This window comes from Felis catus, chromosome E2 (assembly GCF_018350175.1).
Source record: "Felis catus isolate Fca126 chromosome E2, F.catus_Fca126_mat1.0, whole genome shotgun sequence".
Lineage (NCBI taxonomy): Eukaryota > Metazoa > Chordata > Mammalia > Carnivora > Felidae > Felis > Felis catus.
Window position 1 is genome coordinate 48,749,902 of NC_058382.1, and position 22,420 is coordinate 48,772,321.

General features: G+C 47.9%; 1 protein-coding gene and 1 long non-coding RNA gene across 3 annotated transcripts in view; one reads left to right on the plus strand and one right to left on the minus strand.

The window, feature by feature from the left end:
• ST3GAL2 (ST3 beta-galactoside alpha-2,3-sialyltransferase 2) overlaps positions 1-22,420 on the plus strand; it is a 48,856-nt gene that overhangs the window by 19,681 nt on the left and 6,755 nt on the right. For both annotated transcript variants that reach the window (XM_023244896.2, XM_045045821.1), the window contains 2 exons: positions 12,501-13,896; positions 16,813-17,006. In XM_023244896.2, the coding sequence (XP_023100664.1) occupies positions 13,558-13,896; positions 16,813-17,006 (533 nt within the window). In that variant the 5' untranslated portion in view covers positions 12,501-13,557. The remainder of the gene's footprint in view (positions 1-12,500; positions 13,897-16,812; positions 17,007-22,420) is intronic.
• Positions 9,833-12,416, minus strand: LOC123382214. Its single transcript, XR_006590250.1, has 3 exons — positions 12,004-12,416; positions 10,545-10,781; positions 9,833-10,198 (listed from the first exon to the last, which is right to left on the minus strand). It is a non-coding gene; the product is annotated as an uncharacterized LOC123382214 (long non-coding RNA).

The window sequence follows — 22,420 nt, forward strand, 5'->3', positions numbered from 1 at the left end:
AGAGGGAGTGCACAAGAGTAGGGGAGAGGCATAGAGAGAGAGGGAGAGAGAGAATCCGAAGCAGGCTCCATGCTGTCAGCACAGAGCCCAACACAGGGCTTGATCCCACAAACAGATCATGACCTGAGCCGAAATCAGGAGTTGGAGGCTCAACCTACAGAGCCACCCAGGCATCCCAAGAGTCGCCTGCTTTTTTGACTGAGCCAGCCAGGTGCCCCAATCCATTACTCTCCTGATATAATTGAAACAAAAACCTGGGCCTACTGTAGGCAGGCTGGGGACTCAAAAGAGTCAGATGGGCCTTTCATCAATGGTGTCCTTATGGCCAATATGCATTTTTCTCTGGCCAGATAAAAGACTGTGAAAGTCACGTGGTATGGAAGAGGGGCTGATGGCTTGGGTGGCCTTCTCCTGTGAAGGCCTAGTCAGACCACATTTGAAAAATCCTGCTTGCATGTCTGCACACCCCATCCCTACCCTTAGGGTAGACTGTACTGAAAATGGGGTGGGGATGGGAGAACAGTTTTCATCGGGACTCTTGATCAGCTTACCTCAGGCTCTCTCAGTCTGCTTCCTTCAGAGTTCTGGCTGGAGTTCTGTGAATCTTGTTAGAGATGGTTTGATATGCCTTCCCAGGAGACTGGTATTGGCAGGGATCCTCAGTTACTTGGTACAGATGGTTTAATCCAACTCATCCAAGTCAAGATGGCACTATAAATTTATATCTAAACACATAGCAGTAATATACAAAAAGATAAAATTCTAAAAACATAGTCATACACTCCCCCTCCTTCCCCACACACAAAACCACAAACATCCCTGTAATGAGAAATGGGGCAGGAACACAAAGAGGAGACCAGGGCTGAAGCTGCAGACCTGCTGGTCTTTGAGTCTGGAAGCAGGCAGAAGCAGCTGGAAATCTGGGGTAACAGAGCTATAAAGTTCTCCACATGAAGCATAGAATTAGAGTTTGTACACTGCTTGAACTCAGGGGCTGGAAAAGTAGGTAAAAAAAAAGTTTCCAACCCTGCTCTGGGGCTACGACTTATAAAGATGCTTGCCTAGGGAGAAAGAACCTCACATCCTGGACCTAAGCTGAGTGAGTGCTATAAGATTTGATCCTAGAGCCAGAGGACCTGGGGAGACAAAGGTGAAAACCTCTAGACAGGGAAGCAAAAGTAAAGTATAACAGATAAGATGAATTTATACACTAAAGTTTAGAAACATATGGGGAAACTAATGAGAAAAAAGGAACCAATAAAAATCAAAAAAATTTTACCTCAGAAGAAATGAAAATAACAGAGTAATTAGAGAATGTCTTTAGAGGTGCCTGGGTGGCTCAGTGGGTTAAGTGTGGACTCTTTTTCAAAAAACATTTTTTTAAACATTTATTCATTTTTGAGAGACAGAGCACAAGCAGAGGTGGGGCACAGAGAGAGGGAGATATAGAATCCAAAGCAGGCTCCAGGCTCTGAACTATCAGTACAGAGCCCAATGTGGGGCTCAAACCTTGAGATCATGACCTGAGCCAAAGTCGGGTGCTTAACCGACTGAGCCATCCAGGCACCCCCAATTGCGAACTCTTTTTTTTTTTAATTTTTTTAATGTTTATTTATTTTTGAGACAGAGAGAGACACAGCATGAGCAGGGAAGGGGCAGAGAGAGAGGGAGACACAGAATGTGAAGCAGGCTCCAGGCTCTGAGCTGCCAGCACAGAGCCCGACGCGGGGCTCGAACTCACGAGCTGTGAGATGACCTGAGCCGAAGTCCGATGCTCAACCGACTGAGCCACCCAGGCACCCCGCAAACTCTTGATTTCAGCTCAGGTCATGCTCTCACAGTCTGTGAGATCGAGGGCTGCATTGGGCTCTGTGCTGACAGTGTGGAGCCTGTTTAGGATTCTCTCTCCCCACCCCTCTCTGTCCCTCCCCTGCTCATTCTATCTCCCTCCCTCCCTTCCTCTCTCTCTATCTCTTTCTCTCTCTCTCTCTCCAAATAAATAAATAAATAAACAAACAAACAAACAAACTTTAAAAAAAGAGACCCTCAAAGAGATAAGGAAACGTTAAATCCATTAAAGAAAATAAAGGAAGCTACAAAAGGAAAAAGAAACAGGAAGATGTCAGTATGAAAAGTACTAAAAATTCTAGCAGTGAAAAATAGTGTCATTTGAATTTGAAACAGTAGATAGAACTCTAGCCTGGACACCGAATTCATGAATTGGAAGATGATATTGAGGACTCCATCTAGAACACAACGTAGATGTGGAGGACAGATTGACAGGCTTGGCATGTACCTAATAGGAATTCCAGATATGGGTCAAGAAAACGGCAAGGAATTAATATTTGAAGAGAAAATGGCTGAAAATTCCAGAACTGAAGAGACAGCATGAGTACCAAACAATAAATAGATATCTAGGCATAATATAGTGAAACAGCAGGCAAAAATAAAGAGAAAATGTTAAAAACTACCTGAGCAAACAAGAATTCAAAGGAATGACAATTAGGCTAATGTACACCACATCAACTTAGACACCAGAAGATGATAGAGGGGTATCTTATGGAAGCTAGAACTCTCCACCCCACTATCATTCAAGAACGAGGTAAAATTAAAGGTATTTCTGAACATGCTAAGGCAGTTTTATCACCTACAGGCCTTTGCTAAAAGATCTACTAAAGGTATACTTCATCAAGAAGAAAAGTAAACCTGGGAAAAGGAGCAGGTTGTTAGCGCCATCATGGAGCACAGAAATTGACACATCATGTTGATAAATTTAACTATAGGACAGTATATCATGATGCTTTCTGCTACAAGTAAAAGAATAACCCACAGTGACTTAAACTGTAAAAAAATACTTAATTTGCTTATAATGAGAAATATGGAGATAGGAAGTTCCAGGGTTGGGGCAGTAGTCCAGTATTGACATGAAGGACCCTAGATCATTCCATTTTTCTGCTCTGCCATCCTCAGGGTGAAAGATCTCTCTCCTCATGGTTTTGAGATGGCTGCTGCAGCTCCATGCATTGTGTCATTACTCTAGCATCCCAAGCAGGAAGGCAAGGAGATGCTAGCTAAGAGGAAGTTTTGAATGTGCCTCTTTGTTAGGAAAGAGAACCTTTCCAAGAAAGCCCCTGCAGACATCTCCTTATGTCTCATTGGCCCGGGCTGATCCGTCCTTAGACCAATTCCAGATAAAAGGGAACAGACTTACTGTGCTTGGCCTTGACTAGGCTTGCCTCATCTCCTGGGACTGGCTCCTTTGTTGCCTGAACAAAATCAGGACTCTGTTGGCAAGAAAAAAGGGGAGTAGCTGCTGGTAGGCAACCAGCAGTGCCTGCCACAGATGACGAAACACACAAAAATCCAGTGTCTAATTTGTTTTTTAATTAAAAAAAAAAAAAGTTAAAATTGTTGACCACATTGTCAGGGAAGAATAAGGTATAATGAAGTAGGGAATTTCATTGTTAAATCACACCAAATTGTTGCCTTGTTCAAGGGGATAGCGTGGCTAAAAACTTGCAGACTTCACTTTTTAAAAAATGTATATATGCTAACAATTTAACCACTAAAAAAAGAGAAATATAATTTTTAAGCCAGGAGGAAAAAGAATGGGGGGATCAGGGAGAACAAAGCATGCCAATCCAACAGAAGTCAGGAAAAGAAAAAAGAACTCAAGAAATCGTAAAGAGAAAACACAAAGTAAGGTCATAACAGAAGTCCAAATACATAAATATAATGGATTACATTCATGTTTCCAAAAAAAAAAAAAAATCTCTGTCTTTTTGGATAAAAAGCAGTAAGTGGAAAAAAAAAAAAAAGCAATAAGTGGTCTGGAGCATGGAGACGCCTATCAGTGAGACTCAGGGCCGTATCAGGAATGGCTTTTGGCCTTTGTCACCAGGCGGTTCTGTTCTTTAAATGACTTTCTGTTCCTTGCCTCATCTTTTCCTTTCTCCCCAACTGTTTATGTCTGGCCTTGTCTGCTCAGCTCTTGAGATAATGTCGTTTTTCTAGACTTTTCTTTCTTCCCTAGTATGGATATGTATAGTGAATTCTTGGACTTTTCCCTGATGAAAACAAACCACATTGGGACCCCATGAGTGTGGAGCAGAGCTGGGCCAGAGTGGAGCACATCGTGGTGCTCCCTCTGCCCCACCCATTCCCACACCTCAGAGCCCAGCAGTCCTCCCCCAAGAGCCTGCCTCTTAAGGGGCAACATTGGTCCTCTCATAGTGAAGACTGGTGGTTTATTTTTTAGGACCTAATTTAAAGTTAGCGAGAGTGATGGCTGTGGATTTGAGGAAATTTGTTCGCTCATGAGCTCTGGTTTCCTGACTGCTAACTCTGAGCAGCAGCAGCAGCAGCAGCAGCAGCAGCAGCAGCAGCAGCAGCAGCAGCACCAGCAGAGCTGAGCCCAGACTGGATGTCAAGTCAAGGAAGGGAGGCGCTCAAGAGACAGAGGCTGCCCGAGGGTATATAACTGGGGTGCAAGGAGGGCCTGAGTCACTGGGATAACTGTGATGGGCCTGTGCCAGAGGCTGGTGCCAGGCTATTGCAATGAGATGACTTCACTTAGCTGAACACGCGAAGGTGAAGCCACCAGTTCTCAGGCACTTCAAGGGCATGCCTCCCTGGGTTTGAGACTATCAGGTCTTTTCCTCAAAACAATGACTGCCCCCGCCCCCCTTTGCCCCAGGCACCTTCTGCCAGGGTAGGCAGGGAGGCAGGGAGTTTGCTGGGTTGCTAGGTTGGCCGGGATCTGGGGCACGGGGAACCTTTCAATTGTTGTACCCCAGTTAGTGGGAAGAGCCTCTCTGGTAGCCAGTGGGTGCTTGTGGCAGGAGCACTGGCCTTGGAGCCATCAGGCCTGGTTGGCATTAAAACTCTGTCACTTACTGTCTGGATGACCTCGTTCAGTTAGTCTTGAGACTTCTGTGAATACTAAATGAGAGGCTATGCCCCCAAATGCTCAGAAACTCATATAGCATCATGCAGTGTGAGTAATCTGTGGTTTGATGCCTTCATATTAAGACTCTGGGACACGTCCTCAGGCTGTGTGACAGTGGGTGGAAAGAGGGTACTTTGTCAGCGTCTTGCTGGGTTTTTTTTTCCTTCTCCCCATTCCTTCCAGATTCAAGCCCCCCCCCCCCACCTCCATCCTCCAAGCCTTATTTTGACATTTCTTTTCTCTGCCTGCCAAGAAGATTGTGTTCAGCTGCGCTGGTCTGAGGCTGTGCTATCCTGTGCTTCATTAGGTTAATTCGATGGCTTGTCTCCTGGGAACTGACCAGAGGAGAGGTTCTAAAACCACCCTAGCCTCCAAAAGCCAATCCTCCCTGTTCTCCTTTTGGAGCAGCCTTTGCTGCTCAATCCCATACACCTGCTTTTCCTCTCCTCTACCTGTAAACTAAAGGCCCCCTTTAGCTTCTATTGGTTGTTCAAGCGTGCATCCCTTGATTGATAGAAGGTGTAGGGGAGGGAGACCATCCATTCTTCAAGGCCCGTGCTGCCCCTGATGTTCTGGATTCCGGTCACCAGTTCCTCAGTTCATTCTCAGCATCCTAAGCTCGGTCAGCCATTTAGGGGACATTTATTGTTCAGCAGTCTTACCAAATATGCTAATTTGTGACCGCAAACCAGGCAGCATTGCTCTGCCACCTACTAAATTTCTCATGTGACTTCCCTTCTCTCTTAGAAGCCTATTTCACATCTGGTCTCTGTAAATCTCCAACCCCAACAATGAAGAGACCCTCATTTTCCTACTGCCAAATCCCTCCCTGTGTCTGTGCCCTGACTCTGCTTTGCTTCCTGTTTCTTAGGCAGACCCTCTCCGTGTAGGTCCAGCTCCCATCCCTTCTTACTATCAAGGATTTGGCTTCTCCACTGTATTCTTTTTCCTGCAGCATTAACTTTTTCCTCTACCAGCATACAAATATTCTGCAGTATCTCCCAACTTAACCCCCATTCCACTTCGTTCCATTCTTAATTTCTTTTTTTTTTTTTTCTGGCAACACCTTTATTGAGTTATAATTCACATACCATACAGTTCACTCATTTTGAGGGTACAATTCAGTGGGTTTTAGTCTACTTACATGGTTATGCATCCATCACCACAAACAATTTTAGAACATTTCATCACCTAGAAGGCAACCCCATACCCATTAGCAGTCACTCCCCAACTCCCCCTAGGCAACTACTGCTTTATGGATTTGCCTGTTCTGGAAATTTCATATCATGTGTATACACACACGCTCTCTCTCTCTCTCTGTCTTTAAAGAATGAAAATAGGGATGTCTGACTTCAGCTCAGGTCATGTTCTCACAGTTGATGGTTTGAACCCCACGTGGGTCAGGCTCTGTGCTGACAGCCCAGAGCCTGGAGCTTGCTTCTGATTCTGTGTCTCCCACTCTCTGGTCCTCCCCCGCTCATGCTCTGTATCACTCTCTCTCTCTCTCTCAAAAATAAATAAACGTTAAAAAAAAAAAAGGAATGAAAATAGGAGCACCTGGATGGCTCAGTCAGTTAAGCTTCCGACTCGTAATTTCAGCTTAGGTCATGATCTCATGGTTCATGAGATCGAGCCCCACATCAGGCTCTGCACTGAGCATGGAGGTTGATTGGGATTCTCTCTCTCCCTCTGTGCACCTCCGCTGCTTGCTCACTCGTGTGCACTTTCTCTCTTGCTGTCTCTCTCAAAATAAATTTAAAAAAAAGAATGAAAATAAAAAAGACTGTTTCCACCACCTAAGTTAAGGAGTAATACATTACCCAATACTTCTGAAGCCTCTGTAAGCCCCTCCTTGATCTTACCTACCTTCCTGTCCCTTCAGAGGAATTTCCCGAATTTTACATTTTTTCTTTGATTTTCTCTATTGTTTTATCTTCTATATATAGAGAAAGGCATATGCTTAGCTTTGCATACTTTTGAACTTTTTATGAACTCCTACTACTGGCATTCATCCATGACTTACTTTTCTTGCTCAACATAGTCATTTTTTGGTCATAATCATCCCTTTTGATGTCTGAAACTAGAGTTCAATCATTTTTTCTATATGACATGAATGTACCACAATTTACCCTTTTTATTCTGAGGGACATTTGGGTTGTTTGCATTTTTCGGTTATTACCAAGCGGTGTCTTCAACATCCTTGTATGTCTTTTGGTGCACATGTCCATATGTACCTGGTAGTAGAAATACTAGAGTTGATTACACACCTGCCAGGAGGCCTAAAATTTTAAAGATAGAAAATTTCAAGAACATGGAACAAATGGGACTCTCATATACCACTGGTGGAAATGTAAAATGCTACAGCCACTTTGAAACACTATTTGATAATTTCTAGTAAAGTTTAGCATACACCTTCCCTATGACCCAGTAATTCCACTCCCAGGTATTTACCCAAGAGAAATAAGAGTAAGTGTCTACAAAAAGATGTATACAAGAAGTTCAGGGCAGCTTTATTCATAACAACCCCAAATTGGAAGCAACTCAAATTTCCAAACATGGAAAAGAACAGACTACAGATACGTACAGTATGGACAAACCTCCAGAACACTCCACTGAGCAAACGAAGCCAGACATGCAAGAATACATAATAGGTGTTTCTATGAATTTCAAGAGCAATTAAATGTAACATATGGTGACAGAAATCAGAAAAGTGGTGGAGTGCAGGATATTGATCGGAAAGGAGCACAAGGGAGCTTTCTGGGGTGATAGAAATTGCTCTCTGTTTTCTAATGGGTGGCTACACAGATGTGCACATAGGTAAAAATTCATCAAGCTTTACATTGAAAGACCACTGCATTTTATTGGATATGAATTAAACCCCAGTGGAAAAAATAGATCGTCCCAAGTGGGAGTGAGATTTGGGGGGGGGGGGGTGGTAATGAAACAGTATATTTAACCTGTTGTCAGGCTTCACCTTAAGCTTTAAATCTGCTTAAAATGACAAGCAGGCCAAATTCCCTGGATTTGTTATTCAGTGATTCTAAATATTTAGCCTTTCAATGAGAAAGCATTAATTCCCACCCATACCTCAGGAAGATTTATCTCTGAAGATACTCACACAAAGGAAGTCATAAAATAAATTAGCCCAGGACAACTGAGGAAAATTTCTACTCTTGCATTCTGTTCCCACACCATGTTTTTTTGTGAGAAAGATGGTTTTTAGTTTCTCTTTTAAAAAACACAAAACACCACTGGGATATTCTTATGTCTGTCTTTATTAGGTAGTACCACATTATCTTCCAAAGCATTGTACCAACTTATTGTCCTAATAGTGGTGTATGAGTGTTCTTAATACTCCACATCCTCTGCCAATTCTTGGTACTGTTAGGTTTTTTTTTTTAATTTCCCACAAAAATCCTGGAAGACAGTGCAAGCAATAATGTCTGTGACATTGGCCATAGCAACATTTTTCTAGATATGTCTCCTGAGGCAAGAGAAATAAAAGCAAAAATAAATTATTGGGACTACATCAAAATAAAAAGCTGCCCAATGAAGGAAGCAATCAACAAAACTAAAAGGGTTAGTATCCAAAATACATAAAGAACTTATTATACAAATCAACACCCAAAAAACAGATAAGCCAATTAAAAAATGGTCAGGGGCACCTAGGTGGCTCAGTTGGTTAAGCTTCCGACTTCGACTCAGGTCATGATCTCACAGTTGGTGGGTTTGGGCCCTACATCAGGCTCTGTGCTGACAGCTCAGAGCCTGGAACCTGCTTCAGCTTCTGTGTCTCCCTATCTCTGCCCCTCCCCTGCATGTGCTCTCTCTCTGTCTCTCAAAAATAAGTAAACATTAAAAAAAATTTTTTTTAGTTGGCAGAATACATAACAGACATTTCTCCAAAGAACACATACAGATGGTCAACAGACACATGAAAAGCTGCTCAACATCACTTGTCATCAGGAAAGTACAAATCAAAACTACAATGAGATATCACCTCACACCTGTCAGAATGGCTAAAGTCAACAACACAAGAAACAAGTGTTGGCAAGGGTGTGAAGAAAAAAGGAACACTCATGTACTGTTGGTAGGAATGTAAACTGGTGCAGCCACTGTGGAAAACAGTATAGAGGTTCCTCAGAAAGTTAAAAATAGAACTGGGTTGCCTGAGTGGCTGAGCCAGTTAAAGGTTCCACTCTTGATCTCAGCTCAGGTCTTGAGGTCGGTCGTGAGTTCAAGTTCTACATTGGGCTCTGTGCTGCACAGGAAGCCTACTTAAAATCAATAAATAAATAAACAAACAAACAAACACACATTTATATACACATATATACGTGTGTGTGTGTGTGTGTGTGTGTGTGTGTGTGTGTGTGTGTATAGTACTACCCTATGATCCAGCAATTGCGCTACTGGGTATTTACCCAAAAAATACAAAAACACTGATTCATAGGGATACATGCACCCCTTTGTTTATTGCAGCGTTATTTACAAAAGCCAAATTATGAAAGCAGCCCATGTCCATCAATAGATGAATGGATAAAAGTGAAATAATTCAGTGAGAGAAAGACAAATGCCATATGATCTCACTCATAAGTGGAATTTAAGAAACAAAACAAATGAGCAAACGGAAAAAAAGAGAGAGACAAACCAAGAAACAGACTCTTAACTATAGAGAATAAACTGGTTACCAGAGGGGGGTGCTGAAATAGATTTTTTTTAATTCCTCCAAGAGCCCATTTTAAAATGTAAATCAGCTCATGATTCACAAACCCTGCCATCAGATTCATAATAAATCCTAATCCCTTCAAAGCCCTCTGTGATCACCCTCAGCCTTCTGTGCCTTCGTCTCTGACACCCTCACCACCCCCCCACCCCCCCCACCCCTCCCCACCCCCCCACCCCCGCTTCATGGGCCCATTTGTTCTATGTTTATCAGGTCAGTCTTGCTTCCTCCTCATTCTCTTTGCATTCTTTGTTCTCTCTCCTGGCTCCCTGTAATTTCCCTTTGTATTTGCCACTAGACCAGAAGCTCTGTGAGGACAGGATGGGTGTGTCCTGTCCCGCATTGTCCCCATGCCCAGTACTAGCCCTTTAAGTATCTGCTGAATGAACAAACAAGTCCCCAGCAGCCAGGTGGGTCCGGAAGAATGGTCTACTTCCCTTTTGGGTACCAGAGCACGTGCCTTCCCTCCAACTTTGTTCTCTCGGTGTGTGTATGCCTGGGCTTCACGGGAAAGATCAGAGCAGCTGTGAGGGAAGAAATCAGAATTAGGCAGTGAGCACCTGAAGGGCACGCGGAGTCCACTGGAGGAAACAAGGTGCATGAAAGTACTTCTCAAGGGTCAGCACTGGGTGACTTCTGGGGTTTGGGGTGCATGTTGAGGGGCCTCTGATGTTTCTTAGTTCCAGGTAGCAACCATTCCTCCCTGTGTCTCTGCCCTCAACACATGTTGAGCTGCTCAAGCTCCCAGGAACAGCCTGGCCATGGGGTTTGCAAAGCAAAGGCTTTTGCTGGTTACCCCACTTCTCTGCCTTTCCCCAACACATTGATGAAACCAGGACTTTTCTTCTCCCCCACAAGGTAGCCGGTTACCTCAGATGCCCCCTTTGTTGAGCTGGAATCCCAAGGAGTTTCTTCTCCAATAGGGAGACATTTCCTTTGGAGCCTCCTGTGCCAACTTCTGCCCAGCCCTGACCTTCAATGGCCACCATGGCTTGCCCACCAGAAACCAGGTCTCCCTGGAGAGGCCTCTTGGAAAGTCGCTGCCTCCCTTAGCCACTTGCTTTGTGGTTGGCTCTCCCTGGGTCACAGGATGTTAGGAGCAGGACCCTGTAAAACCAAGTGCTTTTCTTCAGATGTTGGGCATAGAAAGGGGCAAAGAGGGAACTGAAAGAGACAATGACCTGGCTTCCTATTTACAGACAATCAGCCAAAGGCTATGCCTGGAATCTCGCCTTCCAAACAGGTGCAGTAAAAAAACATCAGAAGCAAAGCACCTTGGAACCCGTGCTGTTGGGCCCCCTGGGAATCAGAGCCAGTCACCCTGGGTGAGACATGTTGGGGAAGCTTTGCTTTAGGCCCTAGAAACCACCTCTGTGTCTGCTTGTCACTCGTCCCGGAACCCCTTGGTAGTTGGAAGAAGTCACAGGCCTCTTTCTGTGCCCTGGCCGGTCACAGGCTTTGGAATCAGATAGACCTGGACACAGATATCACCTCCACTCACAAGATTGTGACCTTAGGCAAATTCCTTTACTTCTGTGATCACTGTTTCCTCACCCAGAACCGTGTCTTCCTTATTGGAATGTGCTAGTTCCATTCCCCGATGGCTTTGTGGTTTGGCTCGGCTCCAGAAATTTGAGCTGCCATGAGTGGAGAGGCCAGCTAAGGTCCTTGAACACAGTCTGAGAGGCCTTCTCTGAAGCTGCTGGCAGCAGCCAGAGGACCCTGGAAGGGCTGGCTGGAGCTGGAGCTTTCAGCAAAGGGCTGTGGTGCCCAGGGGCCAGGTCAGAACTGGGGCTAACTGGATTTGGAGAAGAGCTGGTGGGGACAGGCAGGCAGCCAGATTTAAGTGATCCCTATGGCATGGAGCCAGGGCCCAGGGCCTCCACTCTCAACCTTGTCCCTGACTTTTGCCTAGCCTCCCTTGCACATGGCATGGATCCAAATTCCTTTCCTTAGGGCCCCTCCCTAAACTGCTAGCCTCTTCTTCCTGCTATTGCCCACCAGGGCAGCCTAAGGCCTCAGATTGCCCATGTCCCCAGGGACCCTGGCATTCACTTCATCCAAACATACACATAAAGGTAACTGTCTAGATGACTGTGTGGTTGGGGCTCTGAGCCCAACACCCCTGCATCCTGACACCAGAGCTGGAAGGATTGTTAATAGTTCACTGAGCTAACCCAGGAATGCTTCATCTAGAGCCCACACCCGGGAGAGGAGAGGGCAAATCCCAGGGCAGAGGCCCAGCCCTCCCCCATGGACCCCTCTCTTGCCCAGAAGGGTTTCTCACAACTCCTCAGAGGGTAGAGAGCACCAGGGTGGGGAGCCATACCTGCAGGCAAGTCTCCTGTGATCTTTTCTCTGGGCCATTTTCTCTTCAGTTTCACCTGGAATTAACCTCACACAGCTGGACTAGGAACTTTCTGAACCTGGTTCTTCCAGTGTCTCGCCATGGACTCCAGGGAAATCCCTTTATGTCCTTGTTTACTTTCTGGCTAATAAGTGAGGAGAGCAGGCTAATCTCTTCCTCTGCAGCCCTTGAGAGCTATCTGTGGGTGGTGAGAGGAGAGAGCCCTTTCTTTTGTTCACCCTTTGGTTAAGTGGGCGTCTCCTCTCCTGCTAACTTGTCCCCTCTGGGACTTGAGGGCAGGGCCGGGAGAGAGAGAGAGAGAGAGAGAGAGAGAGAGAGAGAGAGAGAGGGAGGGAGAAAGAGAGAGAGAGAGAGAGAGAGAGAGAGAGAGAGAGTGTGTGTGTGTGTGTGTGTGCATGCACGCGTGCGTGTGCGAGTGCAATTTATCTGCACATTACTTTTCCTCTCTGCAATTTCAGGGTCATGCTGCGGCAGCTTGGCGCCTGACGAGAGCGAGGGGGAACCTGCCAGGGGATTACTGCTAGCGAGAGCTAACAGCAGGACAGCAGGCCTCAGGGGAGTGGGGATGGGCAGAGCAGCCTGTGAGGCTGGGCCAACAGCACCAAGGAGGCCTGGGCCCTGGCAGGGAGCTCGCACACGCTCAGCTGACCCAGACGGCATTCACAGTAGATCCCCACTGAGCAGCAGCTGTCCCCAGGCCCTGGAGGACCTCTCAGCAGGAGCAAGAGCTCTGTGAGCCCCTCTTCGACCACAGTTGGGGCTGTGACCATTGGGAGAAGGGAGCAGCGCCTTGAATGGGAAGCGGAAGGGCAGAGCCTAATGCAAGGAGGATCTTGGTCTCTGCAGGCGAGTTTTCTGACACCCACAGAGCTTCCTGGGTTTCTTCTCTCAAGACTGGGGCATCGTTCCCTCCCCTGGTGAAGGGTTTGGCCCAGGAGGGCCAGCTGAGGCGGGGACAACTCTTGGATGGAATCCATACCACTTGAAGCTCATGTACTCTCTGCTGTGATTGAGGTTCAAAGGCTTCCCCACTGCAGGGGACGAGGGGCCGCCTCCGTGTCTGCTCATGAACCACAAGGACTCCGAATGCTCCAGACTGGACCGTTTCGAGCCACCAAAGAGGGGGGCCCCCGGAGCTGGCAGCCAGCAACCCCAAGGGACTAGAGAGCTGGGATGGACTGACCTGCCCCTCACCAGGGCAGTGGGAGAATCAGAGCCTCTGTGGCCCAGCTAGTGACAGAGAGACCTAATGAAGCCATAAGCAGGGGCCCGAGTGGCCCAGGGACAGGGGAGCCACTCCTGCCTACGTGCTTTCTCCTTGCGTAGAGGGAGGGTGTGGTGAGGGACCCCTGCCTCTGTCCCCTCCTCAGCACGTGCCCCTATGCCCTTTGCACGTGGTGCCAGAAGAGGCAGGCTACGCTGTGGCTGGCCCATCAGTGGGCTGGGAAAGGAGTGGCCACGGTGACACCCCACTGCCCACCAGGCTGGTGGTCTGGCCCCCCGGGGCGCCAAACCATGAAGTGCTCCCTACGGGTGTGGTTCCTCTCTGTGGCCTTCCTGCTGGTGTTCATCATGTCACTGCTCTTCACCTACTCCCACCACAGCATGGCCACCTTGCCCTACCTGGACTCGGGGACCCTGGGTGGGACCCACCGGGTGAAGCTGGTGCCTGGCTATGCTGGCCTGCAGCGCCTCAGCAAGGAGGGGCTCCCCGGCAAGAGCTGTGCCTGCCGCCGCTGCATGGGTGACACTGGAGCCTCTGACTGGTTCGATAGCCACTTCAACAGCAACATTTCCCCTGTGTGGACCCGAGAGAATATGGATCTGCCTCCAGATGTCCAGAGGTGGTGGATGGTGAGAGCTACAGCCCCTCCTGCCTCCCCTTTGCTGCCCCCTTGGTCCCCTGGTTTGGGAGTCACTCTTCAAGCCCCTCTTGGATTTGGGCATTCTGCCTTCTGGCCCCCAGAGCCTTGACAAAGTATTTGGTCCATTTGACCAGAGCCATCTGGTAGGGTCACAGATTCTGAAAGGCAGAGTGAGCTTTGGCCTGGAAGGAGAGAGAACCACTTTTTAGTGCCTATAGGGGCTGGGCAGACACCAGAAATGCCTACTAGGCCAGGGAGATAACACAGGAGATACAGGCCCCAAGGAGGAAGATGCTGAGAGGTAAGGACCATGGCGGGGAGAATGTCTGCCCTTTATAAAGGAGGCAACCCCTCTCAGCTATAGCAAACTTGTGCTCTGCAGGGATGTGACCCATCACTGCTGGATCTTCTGACCCCTTAAGAGAACTTGGAAGTCCACAGTTTTTTGCTAAATATCCTAATTTGTAAATGTTGGCTCACAAGAATTTTAAACACCGTGAGGGCCACTCACTTAGTTTTCTATAATTGCTGGAAGAGGCTTTCTTCTGGGCCAGGAAAAGAAAACATTGTGAGTTTCTTTGGGAGATAAGGGAGGTGAGGGGCAGGGGATGAGAGGACGGGTATGCCCGAGGCTCCCTGCTTTTCTGGCTCCTGTCACCTTTCTGCTCCTTTTAACTCCCTTTACCTCATCCTCGTCATCTCTGGAATGTCACTCCCTAGGCTCTTCCTGGGCCATCTGGTTGCCATACTGTGTCAGGTGGAGCAGTGTCAGTGCTTAGCCCAAGGGCCCTCAGGCCACCTTCATTCCCCCTGGGGGACTGGGGAGTCAGCTCCTCATTTTCCCAGCTGGAAAATGGGGAAGATGATGACTCCCCGCTCTTTCTCACATTCAGGGAGACAGTGAGGAGGAGCTCCTGTGATCAGGCTTATCAGAACAACTCACAGATCCTGCTTCCTGGCTCAGACTGTCCAAGTCCCTAAGAATGGGGAGGTCTACAGAGCAAGGATCACCAGGAGCCCCAGGGCCATTCCTGTGGCAGCCTGGAGCACTCGAAGGGTTCCGCCTGTTAATCATAGTCACAGCCCTCATTTTGTGAGGAAAATCAAGGTTCAGATAGTGCATAGAGCTTGCCTGAGGTGGTGGCCACCTAGAACCAGAGCAGGATCCTGGGCAGAAGTAGACCCATGGGTAGGCCAGGTTTCCTTCCCTTAGGGATGGAACTCGGGGCTGTTTAAGCACCAAGCATGTTCTTCAGCCAAGACACAGAAGCCATTTCTCTCGGGCTCCCCATAGTCACTCCCTTTTGCTGTGAACTTAGAAATTCTTATCTCAAGCTTAGCTTCCTGTCCACACTCAGTTCGTATTCTTGTTCTCAAGAGCCTTTCCTGTGCTCCTGTGCTAAGAGGCAGAGAAGCAGGCCTACTCCATTCCCTTCATTTATTCTGTCCCCTGAGCAGCTCCTGCTCAGCCACACTCCCCATATTATGGTTCAGACCACAGAGCGTGTGAAAGCCCTAGTTTCTACCCTACTGATTTGTGGTCTGTGACCCAAGTCCAGTCTGCTCAATATTTTCTTTTAGTTTATTTTTATTTATTTTTGAGAGAGAGAGAGAGAGAGAGAGAGAGAGAGAGCAAGCCGGGGAGGGGCAGAGAGAGAGAGGGAGACAGAATCACAAGCATGCTCCGCGCTGTCAGTGCAGAGCCCGATGCAGGGCTCAAACTCACAAACCGTGAGATCATCATCTGAGCCAAAATCAAGAGTTGGATGCTTAACCGACTGAGCCACTCAGGTGCCCCTGCTCAATATTTCTAAAATATTTGCATTAGTGGGACGCCTGGGCGGCTCACTCGGTTAAGTGCCCAACTCCAGCGTAGGTCATGATCTCACGGCTCGTGAATTCGAGCCCTGTGTCAGGCTCTGTACTGACAGCTCGGAGCCTGGAGCCTGCTTCGCATTCTGTGTCTTCCTCTCTCTCTGCCACTCCCCTGCTTGGACTCTGTGTGTGTGTTTCTCTCTCTCTCTCTCTCTCAAAAAATAATAAACATTAAAAAAAAAAACTTTAAAATATTTGCATTAGTTAACATTTAGGAATTGGGATATTTCACGTGAAATCCATATTTTCAGCTTCTCTTGAAAAACTGGAAAATTTGGTGCTTTTGAGCTCACGATACAACACAGCAGCAGTCAGTTCACTCCTTTTTGATGGGGCCTCCTGTTTGCCGTAGTCCCCATCTGCCACTTTACTCCTGCGCAGTTACTTGCCTGGCGTGTTGGCATTTGAGGGCTGCCCCAGCTTCATTTCATGGTCTTCCACGGTTACTGGTGGTTGGAAGTACAGGGAACCAGTTTCATTCCAGCCATTCTGACTTTGAAAGAATTCCTGTACCTCTCTGCCTGCTCTTCTCCTCTCCCCTAGGGCTCAGGGGGTGACTCCAGTTATCCCTGTGGATATTGCGTCAAGATGGAGCTTTCCTAACCCTGAGTCCTCAGGCTCAGTCCCAGAGGCGCCCTCTGTAGGCGGGTTGGGAATGAGCCCTTGAAGCTCAGCAGGGTTTTCCACATTAACTGCACCTCAAAATGACTCTTCCTGTGACTCATAGCTTCCCTGAGAGGACAGCAGAGCAGGGGCCTCTGCAGCCATGACGAGCCCAGGAAGTTTCTCTGCTCTGCGGTACCCCTTGACCCCCGAGTCCCCTCCAGTGCGTTAGAGCGTGCGCCTGATGAGAAGGGCACTAGCCTCAGAAAGGAACTTTACTGTGTGGGAATGGGGGCATGTCCTCACTGTTGAGAGAGAATTCCCTTTCCCTGACTGAGATTAGAGGGTGAAGGCAGGGAGGCGAGACAGGCAGGAATCCCTCCCTGCTCACCTGCCCCCGTCCTTCCTTCTTCTCTCCTGTCCACAGATGCTGCAGCCCCAGTTCAAGTCGCACAATACCAACGAGGTACTGGAGAAGCTGTTCCAGATAGTGCCAGGCGAGAACCCCTACCGCTTCCGGGACCCCCACCAGTGCCGGCGCTGTGCCGTGGTGGGGAACTCAGGCAACCTGCGGGGCTCTGGCTACGGTCCGGATGTGGATGGGCACAACTTCATCATGAGGTGAGCCCCAGGGAGCGCAAGGGTGGGCCCAGGACAGGCCTCCAGAAGGAGGCACTGGCCTCCATAGACTTGTCTGGCAGTGTAGGAGTTGCCTGCTGCTGTGAGCCTCCCATACCAGAACCTTCTGTAAAGGCTTGAGTGTCTCACTCTTATTTGTCGGGTAGATGGGGAGGCAGAATTCCCATTCTGTACTTTGCTTGAGGCCTGCACTCAGTTTCGAGTCCTGAACTCCTCCGAAAAGAACCGAGAGTAGACCACTGGTTGTTTTCTGGTGAGAACTCCCACCTGCCTGGTCCCCTCAGTGCTGAGCCAGGAGTGAGGCCCCACACTAATGTCTTGAGTAATAGCCACAGATGGTTCCTCCTGGCAGTCTCACAGAAGATGGAGGTCCTGGGCAGGAAGAGGAACTGCTCAGTGCTTGCTCTGGGCTGCTGTCCCTCACCTTTATTTGATAAGGTTTAGATTATGTGGGGCAGATTCATTTACCAGACATCTCTGCCCAGCCTTAAGGAAAGGAGAGGGGTTGGAAAGGCATTCATTTCAGACAAAGACACAGAGCTATGAGCCTGGAGGTGAACAGGGACTACATGGTGGACTTAAAACTCCAACATGGACTGCTCATTCTGTTCCTGACTTTCATCCTGTTTTCTGACTTTCTCCTTAGACTTGGGGATGGGAAATGCCATGCTGGGGATCCTTCCATCCCACTCCTTGGTGGAAAAAGAGACTTGAGAGTAAATATACTGAAAATGCCGAGTTTTCACTAAGCATCTCTTATGATGAGCGTTGCAGAAAGACCAGGTTTCCCAGGAGGGGAAGGAAGGGCTTTGTCTTAGAAACTGTTGCTGTTTCCATGGCAACACCCAGGCAGCAGTATGTCTCTGAGGCTTTCACCATTCCTTGCAAAACCTTTCTCATGTTGAGAAGGGGGGGGGGGCGCGGTGGGGAGAGGAGGTCTGCTAGGCCCCATCCAGGAACCCAGAACCACCTGAGATTCTCTCTGTCCTCCAACTGCTGGCACTCAGAATGTAAGGGAGGCAAGCTGGTTGCTGGAGAGGGGGCTCTCTCTACCCTGAGACAGTGGCCGAGAGTGGGGAAGGAGGCATCCATCACTTCAGTGCAGCCCTGGGACTCTCGGGAAGCCCAGGGAAATGGTCTTGAGTGCCTGAAGCTCCTGCCTCTGCTGCTCTGCCCCCTGTGCTAAGTGGATGCTTTCATTATGCATGTCAGTGGCAGTTGGGAAGCTCCAGGGTAGAAGCAGACAAAAAGGCTTGGCCGCTATGACACCTTAGTGGTACCTGGTCAGGCCAGGCTACAGAAAGGAATTCACAGATGTTCACTCACAGAGACCAGGTTAGGAGATGTGCATTTTGGAATGGACCCCAGAATTGCTTTGTGTAAGGGGTGACCCAGATTGAATTGGCTTTTTGCTGATGGGTACAGTCTGATGGTAGTGGAGGTGACTCTTTCCTTACAGGCATGTCTTGGTTTGGAACCACTGGGGACGCCTCCCTGGTCCCTGGAGGCAAGACCAACATAAGACCCCACCAAGCTGAGTTACAGTGAGATGATGGCTATACCCATATTTCCCTATCGCACCCCCCGGCTGCCTCCTCCTCCTATATGTCTTCTGAGCCCTGCTGAAAACTTCAAATGGAGTTGAGCTGGTCCTGCCTCAGCCAGCCAGCAGACCTAGAACAAGCACCTGGCAGTCGTAGGCTCACCTTAATACATGAGTGAATGGAAGAGACTAGGTGACCAGATACCAAACTCTAAGCATGAACGCACATACACCATTCCCCTGCCTCTGCCCTCAGGTACAGAGGCAACCAGAAACAGATAGAATTCTAGAATGCTTTTTCCCTGAATCATGGAGATGTAGTTCAACCTGTGTCCTGTCTGGCCCCTTTCCAGGGCTTGGCTTCTCCAGAATGAATCAGAACCTCAAAGCAAAATCCTGCCCTCAAAATCATGCCATGTTCCTTCCTTCTACCTTGGAGGCTCTGAAACATCTTTTTTAGAACTCTTACTCCATTCGTTCTCAGATTTTAGAAAGTTGGTGCCTGCCCAGCAAGTGAGAGGGACCTGAGGGAGGTGGAGGCAATGATACTGTCTGCCAGGTCTAAGAAGGGACTTCCTCAAGACTGTGGCTACAGATGATGGGGGTGGGGTGGAGTGGGGTTGTCTTCAGAGGCCAACCTGGGACACTTGTAGCCCTTTGATCTGTGGGACCAGTTTGGCCTCTCCATGTCAAGTGAGAGGAGGTTATTTCTTAGGTACATGCCAGAGTGACCTTGACCCCAGCTCCTGCCCAGTCCAGGCCCCAGCCAACTTGAGTGTCACCAACCCACGTCGTCCACTTCCTGATACCCCGTTACATATCCCAGGCAGCTGAGAAACACCATCCCAATTGATCTGTTCCTCACAGACCCCAGGGCTGATGTGACAGAAGGCAGATCTGGATGTGGCTCTGGTGACCATAGGACACCAGTGCTGTGTGTAGAGCTCTAGTAGCCCCAGAAAACTGTCATTAATAAATGGGAAAGTATACTTTTAGGCTCTTCTAAGAGGTAATATCTCTGAATCCTAAAGACCAGGAAAACGGAGGGGTGCCCAGACAGGAGGCACAGGGGCAGTTAACCTAAAGAAATGGAGGCTAGAGCACAGTTGGTCCTGCAGAAAAGATTCTAGGCTTCTGCTTGAGCCAGACTAGAACTGAAGTGGCCAAGAACAAAGACTCACTCTCTAGTTCCAAATCAGGCCGTTCTCAGGCTTTATGGCTTTCCAACTCCAAACATCCTCCAATTCCTCAAGGGAAGGGAACGAGAGAGCTACAGCAATATGACTGGCAGCAGTGGGGCCTCCTGGATGTGCTCCTACTGTATCATGCCATCGGGGGAGGTGGGCAGGAGGAAGGCATTGTGGGAGCCCCAGTGACACACGAGGTCTTTACTCAGCCCAGCTGAGTGGTGCCAGCCACTTTAAGTACAGGTAACCTTCATCCTGGTTTTACAGAACAGGCATAAAAAGCTGGGAAAGCACATGGAGACTTTGCTCCCTCTCTCCCAGGTCCCTTTATCCCCATTGGAGGGCAAGGTTATGGTCATCTATCTAGGCAGTCATGATTCTGCAAAGTGGTCCACACAAGACAGGAATGTTCTCATAGATGGTCATAGCAGAAAAGACCAACAGGTTTGTGTTTACAGCTGGATCACCTGTTTTGAAGATGTTCACCAAAAGAGGGAGCTTTGATTTTATTGATCCTATGTTTTGCACAAGTTGAAAGGAAGTAGAAGCCTCCTGGGCTTGTTATACCCAGGAGGACGGTGAGCCCACTCTGGGTTTCCGACTTCTTCCATGGCAGCATGGGAGAGACACATCCACACTGCACATCACCGGCAGACAGCCAAGGTGGGCACTGTCAGAACTTGGAGCATCCCTCCTGGCCTTGGAACAGAAAGGCAGATAAGAAGCTGACATACAGGGACAGAGGGGCTGGTGCTGGTGGAATAGAGGCTGCCATGCAGCTCAGGGGCTGAGGGAATGCTTCAGCTTCTTATCTTGCTTCCACCGTCTTCTAGGAAAGAGGACAGAACAGCCAGGTAAGGTTGAAGCTGTAGAAGGCTGTTCTTTTCTTTAATAAAAAAAAAAAATTGTAAGAGTAATAAATATGTCATTGGGGGAAAAACACAGAAATATATATACTAGAGGGTGCCTGGGTGACTCATTCAGTTAAGCGTCCCACTTCAGCTCAGGTTATGATCTCGCAGTTCATGAGTTTGAGCCCCACGTCAGACTCTGTGCTGATAACTCAGAGCCTGGGGCCTGCTTCAGATTCTGTGTCTCCCTCTCTCTCTCCCCTTACCTTGCTCTCTATCTCTGTCTCTGTCTTTCAGAAATAAATAAACATTAAAACATTTTTAAAAGAAAAAAATATATATACTAAAAGATGAATTACCCTTCCCCATCCCATTTCCCAAGAGTAACCTTTGTTACCAATTGTAATACTCTTCCAGATTTTTTTATTCATATATAAAAGTATGTTTTTTCTTTCTTCCTTCTTCCTTTTGCTCCCTGTGCCTCCTTTTCTTTTTTTTTTTTTTAATTTTTTTTTCAACGTTTTTATTTTATTTTTGGGACAGAGAGAGACAGAGCATGAACGGGGGAGGGGCAGAGAGAGAGGGAGACACAGAATCGGAAACAGGCTCCAGGCTCCGAGCCATCAGCCCAGAGCCCGACGCGGGGCTCGAACTCACGAACCGCGAGATCGTGACCTGGCTGAAGTCGGAGGCTTAACCGACTGAGCCACCCAGGCTCCCCTGCTTTTCTTTTTTTACAAAAAAATGGTATCACACTATCTAGTTTCAAGTTTTCCTTTTGTCTTAATTCCCTCCTGCATCACATACTAGTATTCAAAAGGTAATGGGATAGACACCTCACATTACTTGTTTTTTTTCACTGAGTACCTCTTGGACTTATTTCTTACCAGCACATGTAAATCTGTTTCACTCATTCTCATGGCTACATGGTGTTCTATTATATGAGTGTGCCAAAATGTATTAACCAGTTCTCTTTTTTAATGTGTATTTATTTTTGAGAGAGAGACAGACAGAGCATGGGCAGGGGAGAGGCTGAGAGAGGGAGACACAGAATCCGAAGCAGGCTCCAGGCTCTGAGCTGTCAGCACAGAGCCCGACGCAGGGCTTGAACTCACGAGCCGTGAGATCATGACCTGAGCCAAAGTTGGACGCTTAACTAAGCAAGCCACCCAGGAGGCCCAACCAGTTCTTAATTGTTAAATTGATTCTCCTTTTCACTACTGTAAATAATAATGCAGTGAATATCTTTGTGCGCATGTCTTTGCAGACTTATGAAACCATTTTTATAGGATAGATACTTAGAAATGGAATTGCCACGGGGCACCTGGGTGGCTCAGTTGGGTGAGCATCTGACTTTGGCTCAGGTCAGGATCTCATGGCTTGTGAGTTTGAGCTCCACATCGGGCTCTGTGCTGACAGCTCAGAGCCTGGAGCCTGCTTCAGAGTCTGTCTCTGTCCCTGTCTCTGCCCATCCCCTGCTCATGTACTGTCTCTCTCTCTCTCTCTCTCTCTCTCTCTCTCTCTCTCTCTCTCTCTCTCTCTCCCTCCCTCTCCTCTCTCTCTCAAATATAAACACATATTTAAAAAAATAATTAAAAAAAAGAAATGGAATTGCTGCATCAAAGTTTACACCCATTTATATTTTTGATGGCTAGAACCAAATTGTCCTGTAAAAATCTTGTACAGGGGCACCTGGGTGGCTCAGTTGGTTAAACATCTAACTCTGGTTTGGGCCTGGGTCATGATCTCACAGTTCGTGGAAGCCACGCATGGGGCTGTGTGCTGACATCGCAGAGTTTGCTTGAGATTTCTCCT